Source organism: Anolis carolinensis, unplaced genomic scaffold (assembly GCF_035594765.1).
Source record: "Anolis carolinensis isolate JA03-04 unplaced genomic scaffold, rAnoCar3.1.pri scaffold_13, whole genome shotgun sequence".
In the NCBI taxonomy this organism is placed as follows: domain Eukaryota; kingdom Metazoa; phylum Chordata; class Lepidosauria; order Squamata; family Dactyloidae; genus Anolis; species Anolis carolinensis.
The window spans coordinates 27,284-54,444 of record NW_026943824.1 but is presented as its reverse complement, the minus strand read 5'-3'; the positions used below and the strand labels follow the sequence as shown (position 1 = coordinate 54,444).

General features: G+C 45.2%; 1 protein-coding gene across 3 annotated transcripts; it reads left to right on the top strand.

The window, feature by feature from the left end:
* Nucleotides 1-228: 228 nt before the first annotated feature.
* Nucleotides 229-26,166, top strand: tecpr1 (tectonin beta-propeller repeat containing 1). Of its 3 annotated transcripts, none has more exons than XM_062964454.1 (25): nt 229-360; nt 1,552-2,019; nt 2,897-3,079; nt 4,537-4,659; nt 4,770-4,895; nt 5,965-6,139; nt 7,361-7,461; nt 7,858-7,959; nt 8,494-8,639; nt 8,781-9,253; nt 10,569-10,717; nt 10,884-11,039; nt 11,214-11,363; nt 12,249-12,406; nt 13,768-13,895; nt 13,987-14,089; nt 16,460-16,556; nt 17,824-17,903; nt 18,013-18,069; nt 19,091-19,274; nt 19,949-20,084; nt 20,325-20,417; nt 21,833-21,939; nt 22,054-22,176; nt 23,781-26,166. In XM_062964454.1, exons 2-25 carry the CDS (start codon nt 1,786-1,788, stop codon nt 23,958-23,960), a joined length of 3,564 nt encoding a protein of 1,187 aa, XP_062820524.1. In that variant the 5' UTR covers nt 229-360; nt 1,552-1,785; the 3' UTR covers nt 23,961-26,166. The 3 variants fall into 3 exon arrangements, with proteins under 3 accessions (XP_062820524.1, XP_062820525.1, XP_062820526.1); XM_062964455.1 differs by having other exon boundaries at nt 265-354; XM_062964456.1 differs by having other exon boundaries at nt 271-418.
* Nucleotides 26,167-27,161: the final 995 nt, after the last annotated feature.

Here is a 27,161-nt window from a genome sequence, read left to right as displayed (position 1 = left end):
CCCGCCCCTCTCCGATCACGTGGCCCACCCTTGCTCCTCCCTCTCCCTCTGATCACGTGACCATGCCCCCGCCCCTCTCTCTCTCTCTCTCTCTGCCCGGGAGGGGGCGGGGCCTCGGGAGAGACAGCCGCGGGCCACGCCCACCTGCCCACCTGCCTCCCGCGCCGCCCAATGGGAGCCCAGCTCCGGGAGCTGCCTGCCGGCCGGCCGACCAATCAACGTGCGGTTCGCGCAGAGTCAGTCGCATTTCTTCCTCGTCCCTCTGTCCGCGCATGCGCAGGAGGAGGCTGGACGAGCAGGTAGCCTTCCTCTGGCGGGTCGGGCCGGGGCTCCGGTGCAGCCTCGCAGGATCAGGTCGCAGTATGTTCCCCTCGTTTGTGCGCTTATTATGACTAGTCTCGGTGTGGAGTTTTCGAGGGTTAGGGTCACCTTCATTCATTTGGTGTGTGTGGTATTAGTGGCAGGCCTGGCATCGTGCCATGGTTTGGAGCTTTATTATTATATCATTATAATGTCATGATTTATTATTTATTTTAATGTATTGTTATGTATTATTAACTTATATCATTGCATTATAATTTTATGTATTTATTATTTATATTATAATCTATCCCAGTGGAGGAGTCTTTCCCATTGGCTTGGCCAGTTGGGGATTCTGGGAGATGTAGTCCGGCCTCCCCAAGAGATAGATGTGGCTCAGGCCCCGTCTACATATAATATCTTATATTATAGTTGGTCATGTAGTTACATAGTTTATACTGTTATTAGGAGTCATGGTTTGGAGTTTTATTATGACATTATGATATTATTATATTATGATTTAGTATTCATTTTAATTTGTTATTGTTATTTATTATTTAGTACTAGCTGTGCCTGGCCACGCGTTGCTGTGGCAAAGTGGTGGTGGTATTGGTTAAAAATTGTTGTGTAATTTTTATTTGACGTTATTTATATTTTTTAATTAATTTTATTGTAAGTTATCTTTTTATTTATTATATTTTATTATTTTTTTGTATTCTTTTTAGTTATTTTCTGTTAGTATAGTATTTTATTGTATTAATTTTTTTAGTGTTTTTAATTATTTTTAGTGTTTTTTATTATTTTTTATTCGGTTGCTAGGAGACCAAGTTGGAGGAGCTTAGCCTTCTAACTGGCAGCAATTGGATAAAAGCAATTATTCCTCTCTCTCTAATTAGGACTTTATTTTTCTTTTCTTTTTGTTGTATCAACCTAGAGCCGTGGATGATGGGTTGTGTTGTCAAATTTCGAGGTTGGGGGGCCTGTAGTTTTGTTGTTTTGTGGGTCGCCGTGATGCCATCACTCTTTTATATATATAGATTATATTATATTATTGTATTATTATGACATTATGTTATGATGTATTATTTATTTTAACTTATTTTTATTATTATATTATTGTATTATAATTTTATTTATTATTTATTTATAATAAATACATAATAAAGAAGATCATAAATTCTGGGGTTCTGGGAGAGGCAGTCCACCCAGCCCAAGAGTGTCCTCTCTCATTTCCCGTCTGCTTTGCCTTAGGCCTCGTCTACACTGACCGTTCCGTGGAGCTCCACACGGCCGCGGCGGACGACAACTGTCCATTCGTGCCCACGGGTGCCCCGTGGCTTGTTACCTGCGCCGCCCCCTTCGCGCCGTGACGCCCTTCCTGACCCCTTCCCATGACAAGCGTCTCTCTCCGGGCGACGGCCACAGCCGTGGGGATCTGGCTGTGAAGTGACCCCCACGCCGGCCCCTCTCCCCCACTCGCCCGCCATGCCCGGCCCGGGCTCCATGCTGTGGGCGGTGGATGTCTTTGGCCGCGTCTACACCCTCTCGGCCTCGGGACAGGCCTGGGAGCGGCTGTGCGGGGACGGGCCGCGCGAGTTCAAGCGTGTCTCGGCCGCCAAGCCCTGCTGCTGGGGCATCGCCTGCGACCACCAGGTCTACGTCTACGTCCACGCCGGGGACCTGCCCATCCGCTGCCAGGAGGAGGCCTACGAGAACCAGGTACGGCATCAACATACCATTTAAATTATTATTACTATATTTATATTTATTATATTGTTATATTATTATTATATTTATATTTATTATTATGTTGTTTGTTTATTTGTTCACTCACTTCCGACTCTTCATGATCTCATGGACCATTTATTATTATATTAATTATTATATTTGTTTATAACTCACTTTATTCCTCCCGCAGAAGACTCAAAGCGGCTTAACATAAAAGCATCAGCATACAATTTTAATTGTTATTATTGTATTTATATTTATTATATTTTTATACCCCGCTTTATCTCTCCTGCACAAGACTCAAAGTGGCTTAACATAAAAGCATCAGTATGCAATTTAAATTGTTATTATTATATTGTATTTATCATTATATTATTATAATAATATTATTACTATATGCATATTTATTATTATATTAATTATTATATTTCTTTATACCCCGCTTTATCTCTCCTGAAGGAAACTCAAAGCGGCTTAACATAAAAGCATCAGCCTACAATTTAAATTGTTACTATTATATGGTATTTATATTTATATTTATTATTACTATATTTTTATATCCCGCTTTATCCCTCCTGCACAAGACTCAAAGCGGCTTAACGTAAAAGCATCAGCGTGCAATTAAAAATGATATTGTTCTAATATTTATATTAATAATTATTATTATATTTATATGTATTATTATGTTTATTATTATATTTTTTATACCCTGCTTTATCTCTCCCGAAGGAAACTCAAAGCAGCTTAACATAAAGGCATCAGCATACAATTTAAATTGTTATTATTATATTTATATTTGCTATTATATTATCTTCACCCTGTTGAGAGGTCTACTGAAACAGTGTGTGGCTTTTCTCCTTCTCGGCAGCGCTGGAATCCGGTGACGGGCTTCTGCGAGAAGCTTCTTCCCAGCGACCGCTGGCCGTGGAGCGATGCGACGGGGCTGGAGCACCGGGCGCTGGGGGGCTTCGCGCTGCCCTCTGCGCACTGGGAGTGGGAGCAGGACTGGCACCTCGACCACAACTGCCACGGGGAGCCCACCGCACAAGGGGTAGGCAGGCACAACCCCCTTGTGTCTATCTTAAGCATATATATATACTAGCTTTGCCCGGCCACGCGTTGCTGTGGCTTATGGGAATCCTTTGTTGGCCAGGTGGAATAGCAGTGAATAGCCTTGCAGTCTCAAAGCCTGGCCGTTATCTGGAGTAGCTGGAGCTTTTTGTTGTATGAACGTAGAGGCATGGATGAGGGGTTGTGCTGCCAAGTTTAGTGTTTCTGGGATGTGTAGTTTTGTTGTTTTGTCCTAGGCCAAAATTTCATTACCCTTTTATATATATAGATACTAGCTTTGCCCGGCCATGCGTTGCTGTGGCTTATGCTTTCAGAGTGTTGCTCCTTATTTACTGTCCTGATTTTAGAGATTATATTGTTCTGTATTATTATATCACAGTAATTATTACATATTATATTTAGAATCTTATATTATCTGCTTAGAACTGGATTATATGAGGCCCCTTCTACACAGCTGTATAAAATGCACAATGAAGTGGATTATATCGCAGTGTGGAGTCCAGATAATCCAGTTAAAAACAGATAATATAAGATTATAAATGGGTTATATAGCTGTGTGGAAGGGCCTTGAGTCTACACTGCCATATAATCCAGTTCAAATCTGATAATCTGTATTTTATAGCCAGTGTGGAAGAGGCCTAAGTGAGGCCTAACTCTGCCTGTCCCCTGGGCTGAGTGGGTTGCTAGGAGACCAAGTGGGCGGAGCTTAGCCTTCTAACTGGCAGCAATTGGAATAAAAATAATTATTCCTCTCCCTCTTATTAGGACTTTATTTTTCTTTTCTTTTTGTTGTATGAACGTAGAGGCATGGATGAGGGGTTGTGCTGCCAAGTTTAGTGTTTCTGGGATGTGCAGTTTTGTTGTTTTGTCCTAGGCCGAAATTTCATTACCCTTTTATATATATAGATACTAGCTTTGCCCGGCCACGCGTTGCTGTGGCTTATGGGAATCCTTTGTTGGCCAGATGGAATAGCAGTGAATAGCCTTGCAGTCTCAAAGCCTGGCTGTTTTCTGGAGTAGCTGGAGCTTTTTGTTGTATGAAGGTAGAGGCATGGATGAGGGGTTGTGCTGCCACGTTTAGTGTTTCTGGGATGTGTAGTTTTGTTGTTTTGACCTTGGCCGAAATTTCATTACCCTTTTATATAGATAGATAAATATATAACTTGAGACAATCCTTACTCTATCAGGCATGGGCACACTTGGGCCCTCCAGGAGTTTTGTACTACAACTCCCACACATCCTAACAGCCGGTGTGGGAGTTGGAGTCCAAAACACCCGGAGGGCCCAAGTTTGCTCATGCCTGCACCCACCTTGCATTTGGCTCACACTGAGGCGGGGCCCCCGGGCGGAGGGTGTCTCCAGTGGGGCCGTGACCCCGGGAGGCCCTCCCCCGCCCCTCCTGATTCCGGTGCCGCGCTTCCCGCCTCGCCTCCCCAGGGCTGGACGTACGCCATGGACTTCCCGGCGGCCTACACCAAGGAGCAGCGGTGGAACTCCTGCGTGCGGCGGCGGAGGTGGATCCGCTTCCGGAGATACGCGGCCCGGGACGCCTGGGCACAGGTGAGGCGCCCCCCCCTCCCTCCCCTTCCCCAGGGGTTGGAAACAGGAGCAATGCCAATGCCGGTCCCTCCCTTCCTTCCTTTCTTTCTTTCTTTCCTCCGGTGCAACAGATCCCGTCCCCAGAAGATCCCAAACAGCTTCCGGATCCCTTCAGCGACCTCTCTGTCGGCGGGTGGGAGATCAGTGAGGAGCCGGCCGGGAGGCTCTCCGTCTGGGCCGTCTCCTTGCAAGGAAAGGTTCGCCACTTATAATGTGCACTTTGTGAATCTATCGTTACAACCTCACTGTTTTTAATTTTATGTTTTTAGTAGTGTGTTTCATTCTTCTGGTCAATGTTTAAATATTATAATTGGTGCATGTTATTGTTTATTGATATTATTTCGTGTCAAAAGCATTGCATAACAAATACATTTTAAAATGATGAAAAAAAAGAGGAAATGTTTATTGATGTATTGTACATTGTTATTGTTTTGTATCTGATATTTCTGTGAGCCGCCCCGAGTCCCCTCCGGGCGAGATGGTGGTGGAATACAAATAAACAACAACAACAACAACTACTATTACTACTAATTATTATTATTACAGTAGAGTCTCACTTATCCAAGCCTCGCTTATCCAAGCCTCTGGATTATCCAAGCCATTTCTGTAGTCAATGTTTTCAATACATCATGATATTTTGGTGCTAAATTCGTAAATACAGTAATTACTATGTAGCATTACTGCATATTGAACTACTTTTTCTGTCAAATTTGTTGCATAACATGATGTTTTGGTGCTTAATGTGTAAAATTATAACCTAATTTGATGTTTAATAGGCTTTTTCTTAATTTCTCCCTATTATCCAAGATATTCACTTATCCAAGCTTCTGCCGGCCCGTTTAGCTTGGATAAGTGAGGCTTTACTGTATTATTATTATTATTATTATTAAAGGTATGACATGGGTAAGCACGCAGGTGAGGAGACCCTTGGTAGCCAGACACTGCGGGCCTCCTTATAAGTAATAATAATCGTAATAATCATAATAATTGCTGATTTGCAAATGGTATGGAAATGCTTTTTAATGTAAGTGGCTTTGAGTCTCCTGGTGGAGAGAAAAAGCAGGGTACAAATCAACATTATTATAATAAAATAATAACAACAATAATATTGTTGTTGTTGTTGTTATGTCTCGAGGCAGCAAGCAATGAAGGGCGAGTGGGCGCCACCCGGGCTGAGGATGTCTCCAAGGCAGTGCCACGCCAATGGGAGCCACGGCCAGGCGTCTTCCAGCCCTGCTGATTATGTTCTGTGTGTCTGGCCTGCAGGTCTGGTACCGAGAAGGCGTCTGCCACCACAACCCCGAGGGCTCCTCCTGGTCCTTGGTGTCTGCTCCCGGGGAAGCCGTGCAGATCAGCTGCGGGCCGGACGACCTGGTCTGGGCCACCCTGTGGGAGGGGCAGGCCGCCGTGAGGGAGGGCATCGACAGGAACAACCCCCAGGGTGAGCGGCCGGTCTCGTTGTTGTTGTTATATATATTATTACTAGCTGTGCCTGGCCACGCGTTGCTGTGGCATTGCCTGGTGGTGTTGGTGAGAAATTGTTGAGGTAGTGGTGGTATTGAATGTCTGTTGTATGGTTGTCTTTATGTTTAGTATGCACACTGAAGTGGATTATATGGCAGTGTGGACTCAAGATAATCCAGTGCAAAGCAGATAATATAAGATTCTAAATGGGTTATATAGCTGTGTGGAGGGGCCTTGAGTCTACACTGCCATATAATCCAGTTCAAATCTGATAATCTGTGGAAGAGGCCTAAGTGAGGACTAACTGTGCCTGTCCCCTGGGCTGAGGAGGTTGCTAGGAGACCAAGTGGGTGGAGCTTAGCCTTCAAAGTGGCAGCAATTGGATAAAAACTATTATTCCTCTCCCTGTAATTAGGACTTTATTTTTCTTTTCTTTTTGTTGATCAACCTAGAGCCGTGAATGATGGGTTGTGTTGTCAAATTTCGAGGTTGGGGGGCCTGTAGTTTTGTTGTTTTGTCTGCTGCCCTGATGCCATCACTCTTATATATATATAGATTACTGTTATTCTTTTATTACACTATATTATATTATTTTCAATTTTATTATATTACTAGCTGCGCCCGGCCACGCGTTGCTGTGGTGATATGGAAAATAAAGTATTGAGGAATTGGTGGTAGTAAAAGTAAAGGGTTTACCTTACATTAAGTCCATTATAAATGGGTTATATAGCTGTGTGGAAGGGCCTTGAGTCTACACTGCCATATAATCCAGTTAAAATCAGATAATCTGTATTTTATAGGCAGTGTGGAAGAGGCCTAAGTGAGGCCTAAGTCTGCCTGTCCCCTGGGCTGAGTGGGTTGCTAGGAGACCAAGTGGGCGGAGCTTAACCTTCTAACTGGCAGCAATTGGATAAAAACAATTATTCTTCTCCCTCTAATTAGACTTAATTTATCTTTTCTTTTTGTTGTATGAACGTAGAGGCATGGATGAGGGGCTGTGCTGCCAAGTTTAGTGTTTCTGGGATGTGTAGTTTTGTTGTTTTGTCCTAGGCCGAAATTTCATTACCCCTTTATATATATAGATTTGTTGTATATTATTTTATTGCTGTATTAATATTTTATTAGCATTCTTTTTTGTTACATTATTATATTTCATTTTTATTATATTTTTTATTGTTTTTTTTTTTTCTTTGGCCAGGCCTCTCGTGGACGGTGGTGGAGCCTCCGGACCCGGCCTGCGGCCTCCTGCACGTCTCTGTGGGCGTGAACGTGGTCTGGGCGCTCACCAAGGACAGGAAGGTCAGCGAGCACCGGGGGGGAGCCGTCCGCATGCATCGGGCTCTGTGGGCTTCAAGACTCCCATCAGTGGATGAAAAGCCTCCAGAGAAGGCAACCCCACCACCACCATCCCTTTCCCCAGTTTCAGAATGTGGGGAATGGCTCTACTCTTTAACTCTTGTTTTATTGTCTTACTGTGTTTTATTTTTTGTATATTGTTCAATGTATTTATGCTGTTGTTTTTGTAAATTGTGCTGGTCAGGCCTTTCCCCATGTGAGCTGCCCCGAGTCCCTGTGGGGAGATGGTGGCGGGGTATAAATAATTTATTATTATTATTATTATTATTATTATTATTATTATTATTATTACTGGGAACTTCTCATCATTGGTCTTGCGTTGTGCTGCTTCCTTCCCAGGTCTGGTTCCGGCGGGGCGTGAATTCGCACAATCCCAGCGGCACCAGCTGGATCGGGATGGTGGGAGAACTGGTGATGCTGGACGTGGGCCTCAACGACCAGGTGAGGGTCTGGACCATACGCAGAAGGAAGGAAGGAAGGAAGGAAGGAAGGAAGGAAGGAAGGAAGGAAGAGGGAGGACAGCAAAGTATTTGTGTCAATGCATTCTCCGTTAACTGAACGTGTGGAGTGTCATTGAAGACAAGCAATCCTATCGCAGTGGCATGGCGGGTGGATTGGGACCTAGGACTTCGAGGAAGGGAATAATAATAATAATAATAATAATAATAATAATATAATGCAACATCAGCAAATCTCAAGGTGGCTTTGGAGCGCTTTCCTCTTTTCCAGAAGTAACTGAGTTCTATTGATAATCATTATTTATTTATTTATTTATTTATTTACTTGCTACAGTTATATCCTGTCCTTCTCATCCCAAGGGGACTCAGAGCGGCTTACAAATTAATTTTATATATAATATTACATAAGCATGGTAATAATAAAAATAACAATTTTATATCTGATCTGCCTCTCCTCACGGCTCGAGGCGGGCTACAACACTGCTAAACACACAATTGGCACGCGTTCCTCCGGCAGGTGTGGGGCGTCGGGTGCGAGGAGCGTGCGGTGCTCTTCCGCCAGGGCGTCACGCGGAGCGAGCTGAGCGGCAAGGCCTGGAAGGCCCTCGCGTGCGGGCGGGACGGGGACCGGTCCCAGGCGGGCAGCGCCACCAGCCTCCTCAGGTAGCCCCCCAGGGAAGGACCCTGAGAGGGGAAGGACCCTTCCCCAAATAATACCATGATGATGATGATGATGATGATGATGTTCCCGCCCTCCCTTTCCCCGCTCTCTCTCTCTCTCTCTCTCTCTCTCTCTCTCTCAAGTGCCGGCTGCTTTTTCACAGATGACATCAGGGAACAATCCGGGTCCGGGCCCCACCCGGGCGAGGAGCGTCCCCCTGACCTCGAGGGCGCTGATGCTGCTTCCACGTGTGGAGAGGACGGCCGGGGGGAGGACGGGGCGCCTGCCTGCCCGGGGGTCTCCGCTCTGTCCGAAACCCCCCCTGCCCCGGAGAAGGGCCCCGAAGACCCCCCCTCCCCCTGCCCCCCTCCAGGACCCGGGGCCTCGGAGCCAGAGCCGCCCCCGGCCGAGCTGCGGTGGAGCAACATCGACCTCAAGGAGGCCGCGAAGCCCCCGCCCACGGCCAGCAGCGCCCTCGCGGAGACGGGCAGCCTGGGCTCCTTCGGCCTGGAAGACCCCTTACTTGCTGACGAGCGCCCGCTGTGGGCCTGGGTCTCCGGCGGGGCCTGCCTGGTGGAGCCCCAGGGGCCCCCAAAGTGGTTTGCGGCACAGCCAGGTAGGAAAGATGCCATCTCCTTGTCGGGAGGGGCCCCAACTCATGAGAGCCCTGCCTTTGACGACTGACTTCCATAGCAAAGGATTGACCAGTTTCCCATTTTTATTTTTACTGCACTTTATTCCTTTAGCCCGGCCATAGTCTCCTTTGTTTATGCCTTTCCCCAGCACTTTAATGGGACAATGGTTTTGTATCGTCCTCTTCCCGACTCTTTCTGGTACCGGTACTACTAGCACTTTTATGGCCCAGTTCTTTTTAGGAGCCAACCCAGGATTTTATCAAGCTTGTTTGTTTTATATGATTTTATTTGTTTTATGACTTGCTTTATTGTTGATTGATTTGTTTTTATTGTTGTGTTTTATATTGTCTGTTTTGCCTGGGCTTGGCCCCATGTAAGCCGCCCCAAGTCCCCTTGGGGAGATGGGTCGGGGTATAAAAATAAAATAATAATAATAATAATAATAATTATTATTATTATTATTATTATTTTTTGAGTCAAGAGCCATCACTCGGATCAGGCTTGGCTTTGAGTTAAGAGCCATCACTCGTTCTGGGCTGTCGCAAGCAGAGGGAACGCAAGCAGCAGAAGGGCCTTGTGGCATCACGGGAGCTGCCTCTGGGCCTCGTGCCCTTGTCTGCTTTGGGAGATTATGGCTCTCCCAAGGCAACAGGAGCCACCCGGGGTGCGCACTGTATGGACCTAAGGGGGGGTCTGAAAGGTTTTGCCCACCAATTGTGATTAACTAGATCGATGCCTGGGATCATCCGGGGAGGCTCTTCTTGTGCTCCCACCACCGTCTCAAGTGCGGCTGGTGGGGACAAGGGAACGAGCCTTCTCGGCAGTGGCCCCCCGGCTCTGGAATGCACTGCCAGAAGAGATCAGGCAATCCCCTACATTATCCAATTTCCGTAAGGAACTGAAGACCTGGTGGTGTCGGCAGGTTTTTGAGTAATTACATTGGACTCCCGCCGATTTCTGGGCCTGAATATATTGCACAAGATTTCCCTAGCCTAAAATGATAGATTTTAATATATTGGGTTTGTGGTTGATCTGATTGTGGTTGAGTGTGATTTATTGTTATAACTGTATTATTTTACTTTGTTTAGTAATGTGTTATTATGTTGTTATGTAATGTTTGTGTTGCTTTTATGACTGTAAACCGCCCTGAGTCCCATCCAGGAGATAGGGCGGTATATAAATAAAGTTTTTATTATTATTATTATTATTATTATTATTATTATTATTATTATTATTATTATTATTATTAATGCTGGCCCCTCCTCCCTCCCTTCTCCCTCCCCCCCCCCCCCGCAGCCCCGTCCTGCTCCCCGTCCCCTTTGCTCTCTCTCTCCTTCTCTCCGGCGCAGACGTCCGCCTGGCGCACGCAGATCCTGCAGCAGCTCTCTGAGCGCACGCGGAGGGAGAACCAGGACTTCCAGCATTACGAGCAGGCCGTCCAGCAGGTGATGCGTGAGGGATGGAAGGGTGGAGGGGGGGGGGGTGGAGTGCCCTTTGCAAACATGGGGAGGAGGGTCCCCAGGAGACGGTGCCCGGCCCCTCCTCTCCAAGGGACCCCCGGGGCTCCTTCCTCCACGCCCCCCCCCCCTCACGCCCCGCTTCCCCCCCCAGTCGGTCTGGGTGAAGACGGGGTCCCTGCAGTGGTGGCGCAGCTGGAAGCCGCACAAGTGGGTGGACGTGCGCGTGGCCCTGGAGCAGTTCACTGGCCAGGACGGGGCGCGGGACAGCATCCTCTTCCTCTACTACATGCACTTCGAGGAGAAGAAGGTACGGACGCCGTGGCGTGGGCCCTTCCCGTGTCACGGCACACGTGCTGTCTTTATCCCGCCGTCTCAGGGATAACATGCACATGTGTTGCCGCCTACGTTCATATTGCGACAAGGGCCCTGGGTTTGCGATGGGCACGTGTGTGTCTGCATGTATTTGCGTGCTTTTTGCCAGTACATCCACGTGTTCCTGAATGAGGTGACCATCCTGGTGGAGATCCTGAACGAGGCCAAGCACTCCTTCGCGCTCTACACGCCCGAGAGGACCAAGCAGCGCTGGCCCCTCCGCCTGGCCGCCCCCACCGAGCAGGAGATGCGCGACTGGGTAAGAACAGGGCCGTGTCCTTGACATGTCAGACTCTTTATTGGACTGCGCAACACCCCGTTATGTCATTCCTCCAAATAGACATTCAATTATTATTATAGTTTTATTATTATTATTATTATTATTATTATTATTATTATTATTATTATTATTATTATTATTATTATTATGCTTCCAAGCTGACATTTATTATAGGGTTGTTGTATGTCTTTCGGGCTGTGTGGCCATGTTCCAGAAGTATTCTCTCCTGACGTTTCGCCCACATCTATGGCAGGCATCCTCAGAGGTTGTGAGGTATGGATAAACTAAGTAAGGAAAGGAAAGAATATATATCTGTGGAGAGTCCAGGGTGTGGCAAGAGTCCTTTGTCACTGGGAGCCAGCATTAATGTTACAGTTAATCACCCTAATTAGCATTGGAAATGTTTCTGTCTCTTGCCTGGGAGCATCCTTTGTTCAGCCAAGCCCTCAGAGTGTTGGTTCCCATCTACTGTTTTGATTTTGGAGTTTTGTAATACTGGTAGCCAGATTTTGTTCATTTTCATGGTTTCTTCCTTTCTGTTGAAGTTGTCCACATGCTTGTGGATTTCAATGGCTTCTCTGTGTAGTTTGACATGATAGTTGTTGGAATGGTCCAGCATTTTTGTGTTCTCAAATAATATCCTGTGTCCAGGCTGGTTCATCAAATGCTCTGCTATGGCTGATTTCTGTGGTTGAATGAGTCTGCCGTGCCTTTCATGTTCTTTGACTCTTGTTTGGCCAATGCTGCGTTTGGTGGTCCCTATGTAGACTTCTCATCCACAGCTGCATGGTATCCGGTAGACTCCTGCATTTATTATGATTGTTACAATACTGAGTGGGGTCTTGCTCCTTGCCCTGCCGGCAGGTGTCCCTGCTGAGCGCCGCGTGCTGCGAGGGCCGTGCCCTAGGGGGGCACCCTTCCCGCCGGGCCATCTGGTCGCTCACCTGCAAGGGGGACGTCTTCGCCAGCGAGCCCACCCCACACCTGGAGGACCCCGCCCGCCCCGACCCCTGCAACCAGATGTAAGCACCGGGTTGGGGGTGGCTGAGGGTCTGTTTGAAGCAAGCTTGAATAGCAATGAGTGGCCATGAAGCTGCCAAGTCAATCCGGAAGGATCTCATCATTGAGGTGGCCTGGCCCCCGCTGCCTGGAGGCACCCTCTGCTTGGGAGGTTCCACTGGCACTTGTTTATTTATGTAATGCATTCATATCCCACCCTTCTCACCCCGAAGGGGACTCAGAGCGGCTTTCAAATTAAATTTACAGTAGAGTCTCACTAATCCAAGCCTCGCTTATCCAAGCCTCTGGATAATCCAAGCCATTTTTGTAGTCAATGTTTTCAATATATTGTGATATTTTGGTGCTAAATTCATAAATACAGTAATTACAACATAACATTACTGCGTATTGAACTACTTTTTCTGTCAAATTTGTTGTATAACATGAAGTTTTGGTGCTTAATTTGTAAAATCATAACCTAATTTGATGTTTAATAGGCTTTTCCGTAATCCCTCCTCCTTATCCAAGATATTCGCTTATCCAAGCTTCTGCCGGCCCGTTTAGCCTGGATAAGTGAGACTCTACTGTATATACAATATTATTAGCATAGCACAATAATGGCAATAAATTACCATAATATACTATATCTGTATATTGTAATCTTATTAATAATATTACATGCAATATATAATTAATATTATTATATTGTATTATTAGTATTATATTGTATGACAAAATATTATTATTAATATGATATGCATATACAATATATTATGATATTATATATTATTGTAAATATACAGTAGAGTCTCACTTATCGAACGTAAACGGGCCGGCAGAATGTTGGATAAGTGAATATGTTGGATAATAAGGAGAAATTAAAGAAAAGCCTATTAAACATCAAATTAGGTTATGATTTTACAAATTAAGCACCAAAACATTATGTTATATAACAAATTTGACAGAAAAAGTAGTTCAATAGGCAGTAATGCTATGTAGTAATTACTGTATTTACGAATTTAACACTGAAATATCACGATATATTGAAAACATTGACTACAAAAATGGCTTGGATTATCCATAGGCTTGGATAAGTGAGACTCGACTGTATTAGTATTATATTGTATGAAAAAATAATATTATTAATATTATATGCATATACAACATATTATATATTATTGTAAATATGTATATATGTACATACACACACACACACACATATATATATATATGTGTGTGTGTGTGTGTGTTGTTGGTTGTTGCTGCCTGGAGTTCCCCTGGTGAACAGACAAGGGGTCTTCCTCCCCCTCTGGACAATATTCCACAGATATATAGATATAGATATATGTATACACATACAAAGCGGGGTCTCTCCGTTTTGCAGGTTCTGGCGGCAGGTGGGGGGCCACCTGCGCCTGGTGGAGAGCAGCAGCCGCGGCGTCACCTGGGGCCTGGGCTACGACCACACGGCCTGGGTCTACACCGGCGGGGGCCCGGGAGGCTCCTCCTCAGGCAAGGCAGCGGGGCGGCCTCCCCTCCCCAATCCCCCCCAGACACTGATATGTAAAGTAATGTCACCTGGTCGGTCGGTCGGTCCTTGCAGGTTTGTCCAGCAGCGGGGAGCACGCCCACACGCAGACCGACGTGAAGTGCGTCTACATTTACGAGAACCAGCGATGGAACCCGGTCTCCGGATACAGCAGCAGGTGAGCCGGATTCAAGGTCCTGCCGCTTTGGAAGGCTTCTTTGGAACGGAAGAACCCCGCTGCCAGAGAGGGAAGTCGGGGCCTGGCTCTCTGACCGACTCACAGCAGGCACCTTGCCCCTCTCCATGCTCACAGGAGGGCTCAGGAAAGAGGAGTGTCAGTCTAAGGAGAAGGAGAGGCATTTGCATACAAGGGGGTGTGGCCCTCGGGAGCATCCGCCTCCCAAGAAGAAGGGGATTGGAGGAGAGAATGGGTGGTTTTGAATAAAAAGGGGTGTGTCCTTGAGAACGGGTGGGAGGAGGGGCCAGAGAGACATTTGCATAAAAGGGGGAGTGGCCCTCAGGAGCATCCGCCTCCCAAGAAGAAGGGGATTGGAGGAGAGAATGGGTGGTTTTGAATAAAAAGGGGTGTGTCCTTGAGAACGGGTGGGAGGAGGGGCCAGATAGACATTTGCATAAAAGGGGGAGTGGCCCTCAGGAGCATCCGCCTCCCAAGAAGAAGGGGATTGGAGGAGAGAATGGGTGGTTTTGAATAAAAAGGGGTGTGTCCTTGAGAACGGGTGGGAGGAGGGGCCAGATAGACATTTGCATAAAAGGGGGAGTGGCCCTCAGGAGCATCCGCCTCCCAAGAAGAAGGGGATTGGAGGAGAGAATGGGTGGTTTTGAATAAAAAGGGGTGTGTCCTTGAGAACGGGTGGGAGGAGGGGCCAGAGAGACATTTGCATAAAAGGGGGAGTGGCCCTCGGGAGCATCCGCCTCCCAAGAAGAAGGGGATTGGAGGAGAGAATGGGTGGTTTTGAATAAAAAGGGGTGTGTCCTTGAGAACGGGTGGGAGGAGGGGCTAGAGAGACATTTGAATAAAAGGGGGAGTGGCCCTCGGGAGCATCGGCCTCCCAAGAAGAAGGGGATTGGAGGAGAGAATGGGTGGTTTTGAATAAAAAGGGGTGTGTCCTTGAGAAGGGGTGGGAGGAGGGGCTAGAGAGACATTTGAATAAAAGGGGGAGTGGCCCTCGGGAGCATCGGCCTCCCAAGAAGAAGGGGATTGGAGGAGAGAATGGGTGGTTTTGAATAAAAAGGGGTGTGTCCTTGAGAAGGGGTGGGAGGAGGGGCCAGAGAGACATTTGCATAAAAGGGGGAGTGGCCCTCGGGAGCATCAGCCTCCCAAGAAGAAGGGGATTGGAGGAGAGAATGGGTTGTTCTGAATAAAAAGGGGTGTGTACTTGAGAACGGGTGGGAGGAGGGGCTAGAGAGACATTTGCATAAAAGGGGGAGTGGCCCTCGGGAGCATCAGCCTCCCAAGAAGAAGGGGATTGGAGGAGAGAATGGGTGGTTTTGAATAAAAAGGGGTGTGTCCTTGAGAAGGGGTGGGAGGAGGGGCTAGAGAGACATTTGAATAAAAGGGGGAGTGGCCCTCGGGAGCATCGGCCTCCCAAGAAGAAGGGGATTGGAGGAGAGAATGGGTGGTTTTGAATAAAAAGGGGTGTGTCCTTGAGAAGGGGTGGGAGGAGGGGCTAGAGAGACATTTGAATAAAAGGGGGAGTGGCCCTCGGGAGCATCGGCCTCCCAAGAAGAAGGGGATTGGAGGAGAGAATGGGTGGTTTTGAATAAAAAGGGGTGTGTCCTTGAGAAGGGGTGGGAGGAGGGGCCAGAGAGACATTTGCATAAAAGGGGGAGTGGCCCTCGGGAGCATCAGCCTCCCAAGAAGAAGGGGATTGGAGGAGAGAATGGGTGGTTTTGAATAAAAAGGGGTGTGTCCTTGAGAAGGGGTGGGAGGAGGGGCTAGAGAGACATTTGCATAAAAGGGGGAGTGGCCCTCGGGAGCATCAGCCTCCCAAGAAGAAGGGGATTGGAGGAGAGAATGGGTTGTTCTGAATAAAAAGGGGTGTGTACTTGAGAACGGGTGGGAGGAGGGGCTAGAGAGACATTTGCATAAAAGGGGGAGTGGCCCTCGGGAGCATCAGCCTCCCAAGAAGAAGGGGATTGGAGGAGAGAGTGGGTTGTTCTGAATAAAAAGGGGTGTGTACTTGAGAACGGGTGGGAGGAGGGGCTAGAGAGACATTTGCATAAAGGGGGGAGTGGCCCTCGGGAGCATCAGCCTCCCAAGAAGAAGGGGATTGGAGGAGAGAGTGGGTGGTTCTGAAAAAAAGGGGTGTGTCCTTCAAAAGGGGTGGGAGGAGGGGCTAGAGAGGCATTTGCATAAAGGGGCGTGTCCATCCCTGAGGAGTGCCAGCCTAAGCAGGGGAGAGGCGGGTACAGTCGAGTGACAGGCAGGCAGGGGGGCCAATGAGGGAAGAAGGGCTTCTGCGGGCGTGGCTGCGTCCCAGCTTGGTTCCCCCCCCCCTCTCTCTCTCTCTCTCTCTCTCTCTTCCAGGGGCCTCCCCACGGACCGGTACATGTGGAGCGATGCCTCGGGGCTGCAGGAACGCACCAAGGACCACACCAAGCCCCCCTCCCCACAGTGGGCCTGGGTGCGTGCGGCCACAGAGGGAGGGAGGGAGGGAGGGAGGGAGGGAGAGAACATATGTCTATGTGTATGTATACATGTGTGTATATATCTATATATATAAAAGGGTAATGAAATTTCAGCCTAGGACTAAACAACAAAACTACACATCCCAGAAACGCTAAACGTGGCAGCACAACCCTTCATCCATGCCTCGACCTTCATACAACAAAAAGAAAAGAAAAATAAAGTCCTAATTAGAGGGAGATGAAGAATTGTTTTTATCCAATTGCTTCCAGTTAGAAGGCTAAGCTCCGTCCACTTGGTCTCCTAGCAAACCACTCAGCCTAGGGGACAGGCAGAGTTAGGCCTCACTTAGGCCTCTTCCACACTGCCTATCAAATACAGATTATCTGATTTGAACTGGATTATATGGCAGTGTAGACTCAAGGCCCTTCCACACAGCTATATAACCCATTTATAATGGACTTAATGTAAGGTAAAACCTTTACCCCTTACATTAACTACCACCAATTCCTCAATACTTTTATTTCCCATACCACCAGACTTCGCCACAGCAGCGCGTGGCCGGGCACAGCTAGTATATATATATATATGCACAGGTATACAAATGTATGTATACATGTTTATGTGTATGGTTATGTTTCTATGCGTGTCTATATGCAAATGTGAATATCTGTCAGTGCATATGCGTAAGTATTTTTGTGTGTGTATATGTGTATGTTTTTCACACACACACATATATATGAGTGTATATGTGTATACCTGTATGTGAATGTGTATATGTGTGTATATATGCATACACATATGTGTGTATGTGCAGGTAAACATGTGTGTGTGCATATATACAGTAGAGTCTCACTTATCCAACATAAATGGGCCGGCAAAGCTTGGATAAGTGAATATCTTGGATAATAAGGAGGGATTAAGGAAAAGCCTATTAAACATCAAATCAGGTTATGATTTTACAAATGAAGCACCAAAACATCATGTTATGCAACAAATTTGACAGAAAAAGCAGTTCAATACGCAGTAATGTTATGTTGTAATTACTGTATTTACGAATTTAGCACCAAAATATCACGATATATTGAAAACATTGACTACAAAAATGTCTTGCATAATCCAGAAACATGGATAAGCGAGGCTTGGATGAGTGAGACTCTACTGTATTTGTATATTCGAATGCACAACCATGCATGCAGTTGGGGAGCCCCTGCTTCCGTCCCCTTATTCCTCCCTTATTCTCTCTCTCTCTCTCTCATTTCCAGGCGTCCGACTGGTTTGTGGATTTCGGCATTTCCGGCGGAACGGACCGCGAAGGCTGGCAGTACGCGGCCGACTTCCCCGCGTGAGCGCCGTTGCCTTTTGCTCTCCTTCGGAAGGCGTTGAAGCCACGCTCGCTGGCATTTCGCTTTTGTGCCTTTCGGGCCCAGCGGCATTTTCTCTTCTCCCGGCAGGTCTTACCACGGACACAAGACCATCAAGGACTTTGTGCGGCGGAGGCGCTGGGCCAGGTAAGCACACCGCCAGGGCTCCCTCCTCACTGCCACTACTATTCTCAATATTACTATTATATTTATACTAGCTGTGCCCGGCCACGTGTTGCTGTGGCGAAGTCTGGTGGTATGGGAAATAAAAGTATTGAGGAATTGGTGGTAGTTAAGGTCAAGGGTAAAGGTTTTAAAACCCCTCCCAAATTTTTTTTATGGCTACGGCCCTGGTTGTCATTTTATTTATGTCTTTTTAAATTTTCATTTGCATTGTTGTTCGGTTCCTGGTGTTATTGTACTTTTGTTCTGTATTTGTGAGCCGCCCTGAGTCCCCACGGGGAGATGGAGGCGGGGTATAAGAATAAAATTATTATTACTATTATTATTATTATTATTATTATTATTATTATTATTATTATTATTACTAGCTGTGCCCGGCCACGCGTTGCTATGGCGAAGTCTGGTGGTCTGGGAAATAAAGTATTGAGGAATTGGTGGTAGTTAAGGTCAAGGGTAAAGGTTGTACCTTACATTAAGTCCATTATACATTTATACAGCCTTGAGTCTACACTGCCATATAATCCAGTTAAAATCAGATAATCTGTATCTTGTAGGCAGTGTGTAAGAGGCCTAACTCTGCCTGTTCCCTGGGCTGAGTGGGTTGCTAGGAGACCAAGTGGGCAGAGCTTACCCTTCTAACTGGCAGTAATTGGATAAAAACAATTCTTCATCTCCCTCTAATTAGGACTTCATTTTTCTTTTCTTTTTGTTGTCTGAACGTAGAGGCATGGATGAGGGGTTGTGCTGCCAAGTTTAGTGTTTCTGGGATGTGTAGTTTTGTTGTTTTGTCGTAGGCTGAAATTTCATTACCCTTATATATATAGAGATTTATACCCCAATTTTTTCTCTGTATGCCCAAGGAGACTCAAAGTGGCTACGTATCTGTTGTTATTATTGTTGTTATTATGATGATTATATTCATTGACCCCCACCCCGCAGGACGCATGCCAAGGTTGGGTCTCGCCTTCTGTTTGCCTTCTGCCAGGAAATGCAAGATCGTGACCAGCGGTCCGTGGCTGGAAGTCCCTCCCATTGCGCTGCGGGACGTGTCAATCATCCCGCAACTGGAGGACGAGGAGGAGGAGGGAGCGGCCGGCGTGGCGCTCTGGGCCGTGAGCGACAAGGGAGACGTGCTCTGCCGCCTGGGCGTCGCCCCCCAAAACCCAGCTGTAAGGGGGGGCAGGGCGGGGCGGGGGGGCGGGAAGGAGGGGCTCCTCCCAGGGGACACCCCTCGACCCTTCATGCAGGAAAAGCACCAGCAGACACCCCTTGACAGATGGCCATCCAGCCCTTGTCATAATAATATAATAATAATAATAATAATAATAATAATGAGTTGTAAGTTCACTCGGTACAAACCCCTTCTGCCTTAGTGCAGGAAAAGCATCCAGCCTCAACAGCAATAAAGCTCCCCCAACAGATGGCCTTCCAGCCTTTGCATAGTAATATCAATATATATAACATTAATATTATATAATAACTAGCTTTGCCCGGCCACACGTTGCTGTGGCTCATAGGAATCCTTTGTTGGCCAGTTGGAATAGCAGTGAATAGCCTTGCAGTCTCAAAGCCAGGCCGTTTTCTGGAGTAGCTGGAGCTGATTGTTGTATGAACGTAGAGGCATGGATGAGGGGTTGTGCTGCCAAGTTTGGTGTTTCTGGGATGTGTAGTTTTGTTGTTTTGTCCTAGGCCGAAATTCCATTAGCCTTTTATATATATAGATATAACATATAACACAAGCATATATATACACACACATAATCATAGAATTATTATTATTATTGAATTATTATCATGAGTTTGACTGCTATTATTATTATTATCATTTATGATGATTCCGCAGGGGTCGTCCTGGCTGCACGTGGGGACGGACCAGCCCTTCCTGTCGGTCTCCATCGGCTCCTTCCACCAGGTCTGGGCCGTCGCGCAGGACGGGTCCGTCTTCTTCCGCGGCTCCGTCTCCACCAAGAAGCCAGAAGGTGGGTCAGCGGGTGGGACAACGAGCAAGCAAGCGAACGAGCAATGGCAGCCTCTGCATAAATACTTTTTATGAGTACCTTTTCCCCATTTCGACATCCCTAAAATCGGGGTGCAGCTTAGACTCGCAAGTGTATCTGGTGTATTTCCAGAGCTGCTGAATCCCGGGTGTGTCTTGCAGTTGTTGGCGTGTTCGTGTGCATGTGTGTGCGTGTCGTGTAATGCGGGCTCTCCTTGCGCAGGCGACGGCTGGTACCACATCCCTTCTCCTCCGAAGCAGAAGCTGAAGCAAGTCTCCGTGGGAAGGACCTCCGTGTTTTCCGTGGACCAGAATGGTAAGAAGAGTCCAATGTGCCCCCCAAAAAACCCATAAAATATTCACAAAAATTTTCGTGGAAATATTAAAAATAATTAAAATGATTCAGAAATATAGTAGAGTCTCACTTATCCAAGCTAAATGGGCCAGCAGAAGCTTGGATAAGCGAATATCTTGCATAATAAGGAGGGATTAAGAAAAAGCCTATTAAACATCAAATTAGATTATGATTTTACAAATGAAGCACCAAAAAATCATGTTATACAACAAATTTGACAGAAAAAGCAGTTCAATATGCAGTAATGTTATGTCGTAATTACTGTATTGACTAATTTAGCACCAAAATATAATGATATATTGAAAACATTGACTACAAAAATGGCTTGGATAATCCAGAAACTTGGATAAGCAAGGCTTGGATAAGTGAGACTCTACTGTATTCGTAAAGATATTGACAAAAATATAAAACACAAAAATATTCAAAAAAAAATAATGAAATTCCCAGTAGAACAATCATGAAAAACATTCACAGAAATAATTAAAAATATTTACAAAATAGAGAAATATGTGGAACACCCTCTCCAGAGAGATCAGTCAAGTCCCAACTCTTTTGGGCTTTAGAAGAGCCCTAAATACATGGCTTTTAACAAATAAACGATAAAGATGACACAGACTGACCTATGGATAAGGCACGAGGTTTTTGGATGAACGGAGCTGAGCATATATATTTTTAAAATTTATATACTGTAATTTTATATTGTATTTCATTGCTTTTAACTGATTTTATGTATTGCTGATTGGTTTTGAATAGGCATCTAATTGTGCCAGTGTTGGAAGCTGCCCTGAGTCCCTTCGGGTGAGAAGGGCGTGATATAAATATTGGAAATAAAATAAATAAAACAAATATTCATTAAAATAATAATAAATGATTCAGAAATACAGTAGAGTCTCACTTATCCAAGCCTTGCTTATCCAAGCTTCTGGATAATCCAAGCCATTTTTGTAGTCAATGTTTTCAATATATCGTGATATTTTGGTGTTAAATTCGTAAATTACAACATAACATTACTGAGTATTGAACTATTTTTTCTGTCAAATTTGTTGTATAACATGATGTTTTGGTGCTTCATTTGTAAAATCATAACCTAATTTGATGTTTAATAGGCTTTTCCTTAATCCCTCCTTATTATCCAAGATATTTGCTTATCCAAGCTTCTGCCGGCCCGTTTAGCTTGGATAAGTGAGACTCCACTGTAATCATAACCATATTTGCAAAAATATAAAATATTCATCAATATATTCACAATTTTTTTTGCAGAAAGGATTTTGAAATTTTTTAAAAATTATTTTTTTTTAGAAACTGCAAAAATGAATTTTAAAATATGTGAAAACCAGGATTTTAGAAATGACGCTGTTGTGGTCCTCCGTCCATAGGTAACCTGTGGTACCGGCAAGGCATCACGCCCAGCTACCCGCAAGGCAGCGCCTGGGAACACGTCTCCAACAACGTGCGCAGAGTCTCCGTCGGACCCTTGGACCAGGTCTGGCCGCAGCCTTGTCGTGGGAGCCTCTCAGAGAACATTCGTTTGTTCAGAGTATTATTATTATTACTACTGCTCTGTGCGTATAATGACGTTAAGGGTATGTGATTGCAGGTGTGGGTGATAGCGGACAAGGTGCAGGGAAGCCACAGCCTGAGCTGCGGGACCGTCTGCCACCGCCTGGGCGTGCGGCCCGGGATGCAGCCCAAGGGCCTCTCCTGGGACTACGGCATTGGGGTAGGGCATATTCATTCATTTCTCTATTTATCTGCCCTTCTTTCTCACCCCGAAGGGGACTCAGGGCGGATCACATCTATCTATATATATCAAAGGGTAATGAAATTTCGGCCTAGGACAAAACAACAAAACTACACATCCCAGAAACACTAAACTTGGCAGCACAACCCCTCACCCATGCCTCTACGTTCATACAACAAAAAGAAAAGAAATATAAAGTCCTAATTAGAGGGAGAGGAAGAATTGTTTTTTATCCAATTGCTGCCAGTTAGAAGGCTAAGCTCCGCCCACTTGGTCTCCTAGCAACCCACTCAGCCCAGGGCCACTTCAATCAGGCCTCTTCCCCACTGCCTATAAAATACAGATTATCTGATTTCATAGAATCATAGAATAGTAGAGTTGGAAGAGACCTCATGGGCCATCCAGTCCAACCCCCTGCCAAGAAGCAGGAAATCGCATTCTAAGCACCCCCGACAGATGGCCATCCAGCCTCTGCTTAAAAGCCTCCAAAGAAGGAGCCTCCACCACAGTCCGGAGCAGAGAGTTCCACTGCTGAACAGCCCTTCTCACAGTGAGGAAGTTCTTCCTGATGTTCAGGTGGAATCTCCTTCCTTTCCTGTAGTTTGAAGCCCTTGTTCCCTTGCGTCCTAGTCTGCAGGGCAGCAGAAAACAAGCTCGCTCCCTCCTCCCTATGACTTCCCCTCACATATTTGTACATGGTTATCATGTCTCCTCTCAGCCTTCTCTTCTGCAGGCTAAACATGCCCAGCTCTTTAAGCCGCTCCTCATAGGGCTTGTTCTCCAGACCCTTGATCATTTTAGTCACCCTCCTCTGGACGCTTTCCAGCTTGTCAACATCTCCCTTCAACTGTGGTGCCCAAAATTGGACACAGTGTGATTCCAGGTAACGTGGTCTGACCAAGGCAGAATAGAATAAGGGGGAGCAGGACTTCCCTGGATCTAGACGCTATTCCCCTATTGATGCAGAACAGAATCCCGTTGGCTTTTTTAGCTGCCACATCACATTGTTGGCTCATGTTCATCTTCCTCCCCACGAGGACTCCAAGGTCTTTTTCGCACACACTGCTGTCAAGCCAGGCATCGTCCCCCATTCTGTATCTTTGATTTCCGTTTTTTCAACTGGATTATATGTCAGTGTAGACTCAAGATGAGCTCCAACCCCCAGAGTCAGACACGACTGGACTTAATGTCAGGGGAAAACCTTTATCCTTGGCCTTAACTACCACCAATTCCTCAATACTTTCTTTCCCATACCACCAGACTTCGCCACAGCAACGCGTGGCCAGGCACAGCTAGTAACACATATAAGGCAAACATTCAATGCCTTAACATAGAACAAAGACAGAGACAAACATAGGCTCCGAGCTGGCCTCGAACTCATGACCTCCTGGTCAGAGTGATTTGTTGCAGCTGGCAGCTGTCTGCTCACCAGCTTGAGCCACAGCCCGGCATATTATCATTAGAGAGAGAGAGAGAGTGAATGGCTGGCTGGCTGGCTATCTGCAGAGAGGAGTCGGGTGGTGTCCCCTGCTGCCTGCCTGCCTGGGTCTCAGCCCTCTCTGCCGTGTCGTATCCGTGTGCAGGGCGGCTGGGAGCACGTCACGGTCCGGGGGAATGCCGTGGAGGGCGCCCGAGCCGCGCTGCTGCTGCAGGACGAGGAGCAGGAGGAGGATCCTGGCGGAGGCGGACGCGGAGCACCGCGAGGAGGAGCCGTCCTGGTGGAGGAGTCTCGGGAGCCAGGCGGGAATGCCGCCCAGTGCTGAGCGCCTGCTCCTTCCTTCCTTCCTTCCTTCCTTCCTTCCTTCCTTCCTTCCTTCCTTCCTTCCTTCCTTCCTTCCTTCCTTCCTTCCCCTGGGATCAGGCCCAGGGAGACGTAGTTTCCCAAGCAAGCAAGCACGTGCTGGGGAGTCTGCGGAGGTGGGATGTCAGCGGGGCCGGAGCCCCCTTGGTGAAGGAACGGATGACCCCTCACGGAGTTGTGAAAACTGCTTAGGACTCTTATCACTGAACTGTATTATCAATCAATCAATTTATTAATGCTCCGACCAATGGTCATATGCATATACAGAAACAACATCAATCAAACATCTATACAAAACACTATAAAATCCAACACTTAAAAGTAGGATGCAAGCAGGATAAAACACAACATGCAAACAATACATGGTGAGGTGCAGCAGCACAAGTGCAACATGTGCTGGGAACAGCACAATTACCGGTCAAATGCCAATGTATAAGAACAGTCATTTAAAAAACATAAGTAAAAATATCAACCAAGCATGTATAGAAACCCTGTATACTCCAGGATGCATGTATAACACAGAGCTTGCAAAATGTAACTGGTAAAAAGCCAGTATAAAATATCAGTCATATTAAAAACTAGATAAAAGCATCCCCGGCGCAGTCGATTGCAATGTCCGCAATCAGTCTTGCTCTGATTTTATTTGCTGCCAAGGTAAAGAGAGAGACCTTATACGTGATTGTGGAGTTGGTGTCAGATAAAAGGTATTATATTATATTAATACTGAACTGTATTAAATAATGTACCAAGCTTTTTTTTTTCAAGATGTGATCTTTGATCTGAAGAGAACTTTTTAAAATTTGAAATAAATACATACATCATGGAGAAATCTACCTCTTAAATTCAGAATGTTTTTATGGAAAGATATTCTTGGCCAATTATCGCAGGGATATTCATAGGAACATTTAGGAAAAGTATTTAGAAAACATGTTCACAAAGGATAACTAACCGCACAAATGTTCATAAAATACTTTCAAAAATACTCCCTAAAAAAACTTTGCATAAATATCTGTAAAAACAGATTCACAGAAATATTTGCAGAAATACTCTCAAAAGTAATTTCAGAAAATAATCACCAAGATCTATTAAATTGTTCTCAAAAATAATCATAAAAATATCCACCAAAGTCTCAGCAGAAATAGTCGCGAAAACAATCATAAATGTATTTCTGCAAAATATTCAGAAACATTCACAATATTATTACCCAAAATAATCCAAAAAATATTTCCCAAAATAATTGTTAGAAGTATTCACAGAAATATTCCCAATAATAATAATAAATATTCCTAGAACAACAACAACAATACAGTAGAGTCTCACTTATCCAAGCCTCGCTTATCCAAGCTTCTGGATAATCCAAGCTATTTTTGTTGTCAATGTTTTCAATATATCGTGATATTTTGGTGCTAAATTAGTAAATACAGTAATTACAACATAACATTACTGCGTATTGAACTACTTTTTCTGTCAAATTTGTTGTATAACATGAAGTTTTGATGCTTAATTTGTAAAATCATAACCTAATTTGATGTTTAATAGGGTTCTCCTTAATCCCTCCATATTATCCAAGATATTCGCTTATCCAAGCTTCTGCCGGCCCATGTAGCTTGGATAAGTGAGACTCTACTGTAATAATAATAATAAAATTTTCACAATCATAAAAATGCTGAAATATTATTTAAATATTTGCAAAAATAATCACAATAATATTTGCGGAAATATTTTCAAAAATAATTTCAGGAATAACAAACCTTTTTTAAAAAATATTCTCAAAAATATTCATTTAAATACTCAAAAATATTTGTAGAAATAGTCCAAACAGCTGGAGGGAAGCCCAAAGTTGTCCCAGGGTTGTTGTATGTCTTCCGGGCTGTGTGGCCATGTTCCAGAAGCATTCTCTCCTGACGTTTCGCCCACATCTATGGCAGGCAAATATGCCAGTCTATTTATATTTGCACATCCTTCTGTTTTAGAGCCGATGTATGTTGCGTGTTTGATGCCAAGTAAAGCTGAGTTTCACAATCAAAACTGAGTGAACTCCTTTCTGACTTAATATTTTTTATAATTATTTTTGTGAATATTTTGATTATTTTGTCAATATTGTAATTGTCATTTTTGCGAATGTATCTGATTTTTTTTAATTTATTAAATATAGTTATATATTACAATTATATATTTTTGTTATTTAAACTATACATATTGTGAAATTATGGTGTTTTTTTTCTCGAAGTGACACACCACCCAAGTCATGCAAGGTTTTTTGGTGAATTTTGACACACCAAGCGCAAAAGCTTGCCCATCATTGAATTAGGTTATGATTTTACAAATTAATCACCAAAACATCATGTTAGACAACAAATTTGACAGAAAAAGTAATTCAATATGCAGTAATGCTATGTAGTAATTACTGTATTTACGAATTTAACACCAAAATATCATGATGCATTGAAAACACTGACTACGAAAATGCGTTGGATAATCCAGAACTTTGGATAAGCGAGACTCTACTGTAGTTCAATATGCAGTAATGCTATGTAGTAATTACTGTATTTATGACTTTAGTACCAAAATATCACAATGCATTGAAAACATTAACTAAAAATACGTTGGATAATCCAGAACGTTGGATAAGTGAGACTCTACTGTAGTTCAATATGCAGTAATGCTATGTAGTAATTACTGTATTTACGAAGTTAGCACCAAAATATCACGATGTATTGAAATCATTGACTACGAAAATGCGTTGGATAATCCAGAACGTTGGATAAGCGAGTTTTGTATAAGTGAGACTCTACTGTAGTTCAATAGAGAGTGAATGGGGAAGAAGCCGCTGTGTGTGTTTGTCTCCATCCAGTGGTGAAAGGCGCGCATTGCAGGCAGAGAGAGAGTGAATGGGGAAGAAGCCGCTGTGTGTGTTTGTCTCCATCCAGTGGTGAAATGCGCGCATTACAGGCGGAGAGAAAATGAATAGGGAATAAGCCGCTGTGTGTTTGTCTCCATCCAGTGGTAAAATGTGCGCATTACAGGCGGAGAGAAAATGAATGGGGAATAAGCCGCTGTGTGTTTGTGTCTCCATCCAGTGGTGAAATGCGCGCATTGCAGGCGGAGAGAAAATGAATGGGGACTAAGCCGCTGTGTGTTTGTGTCTCCATCCAGTGGTGAA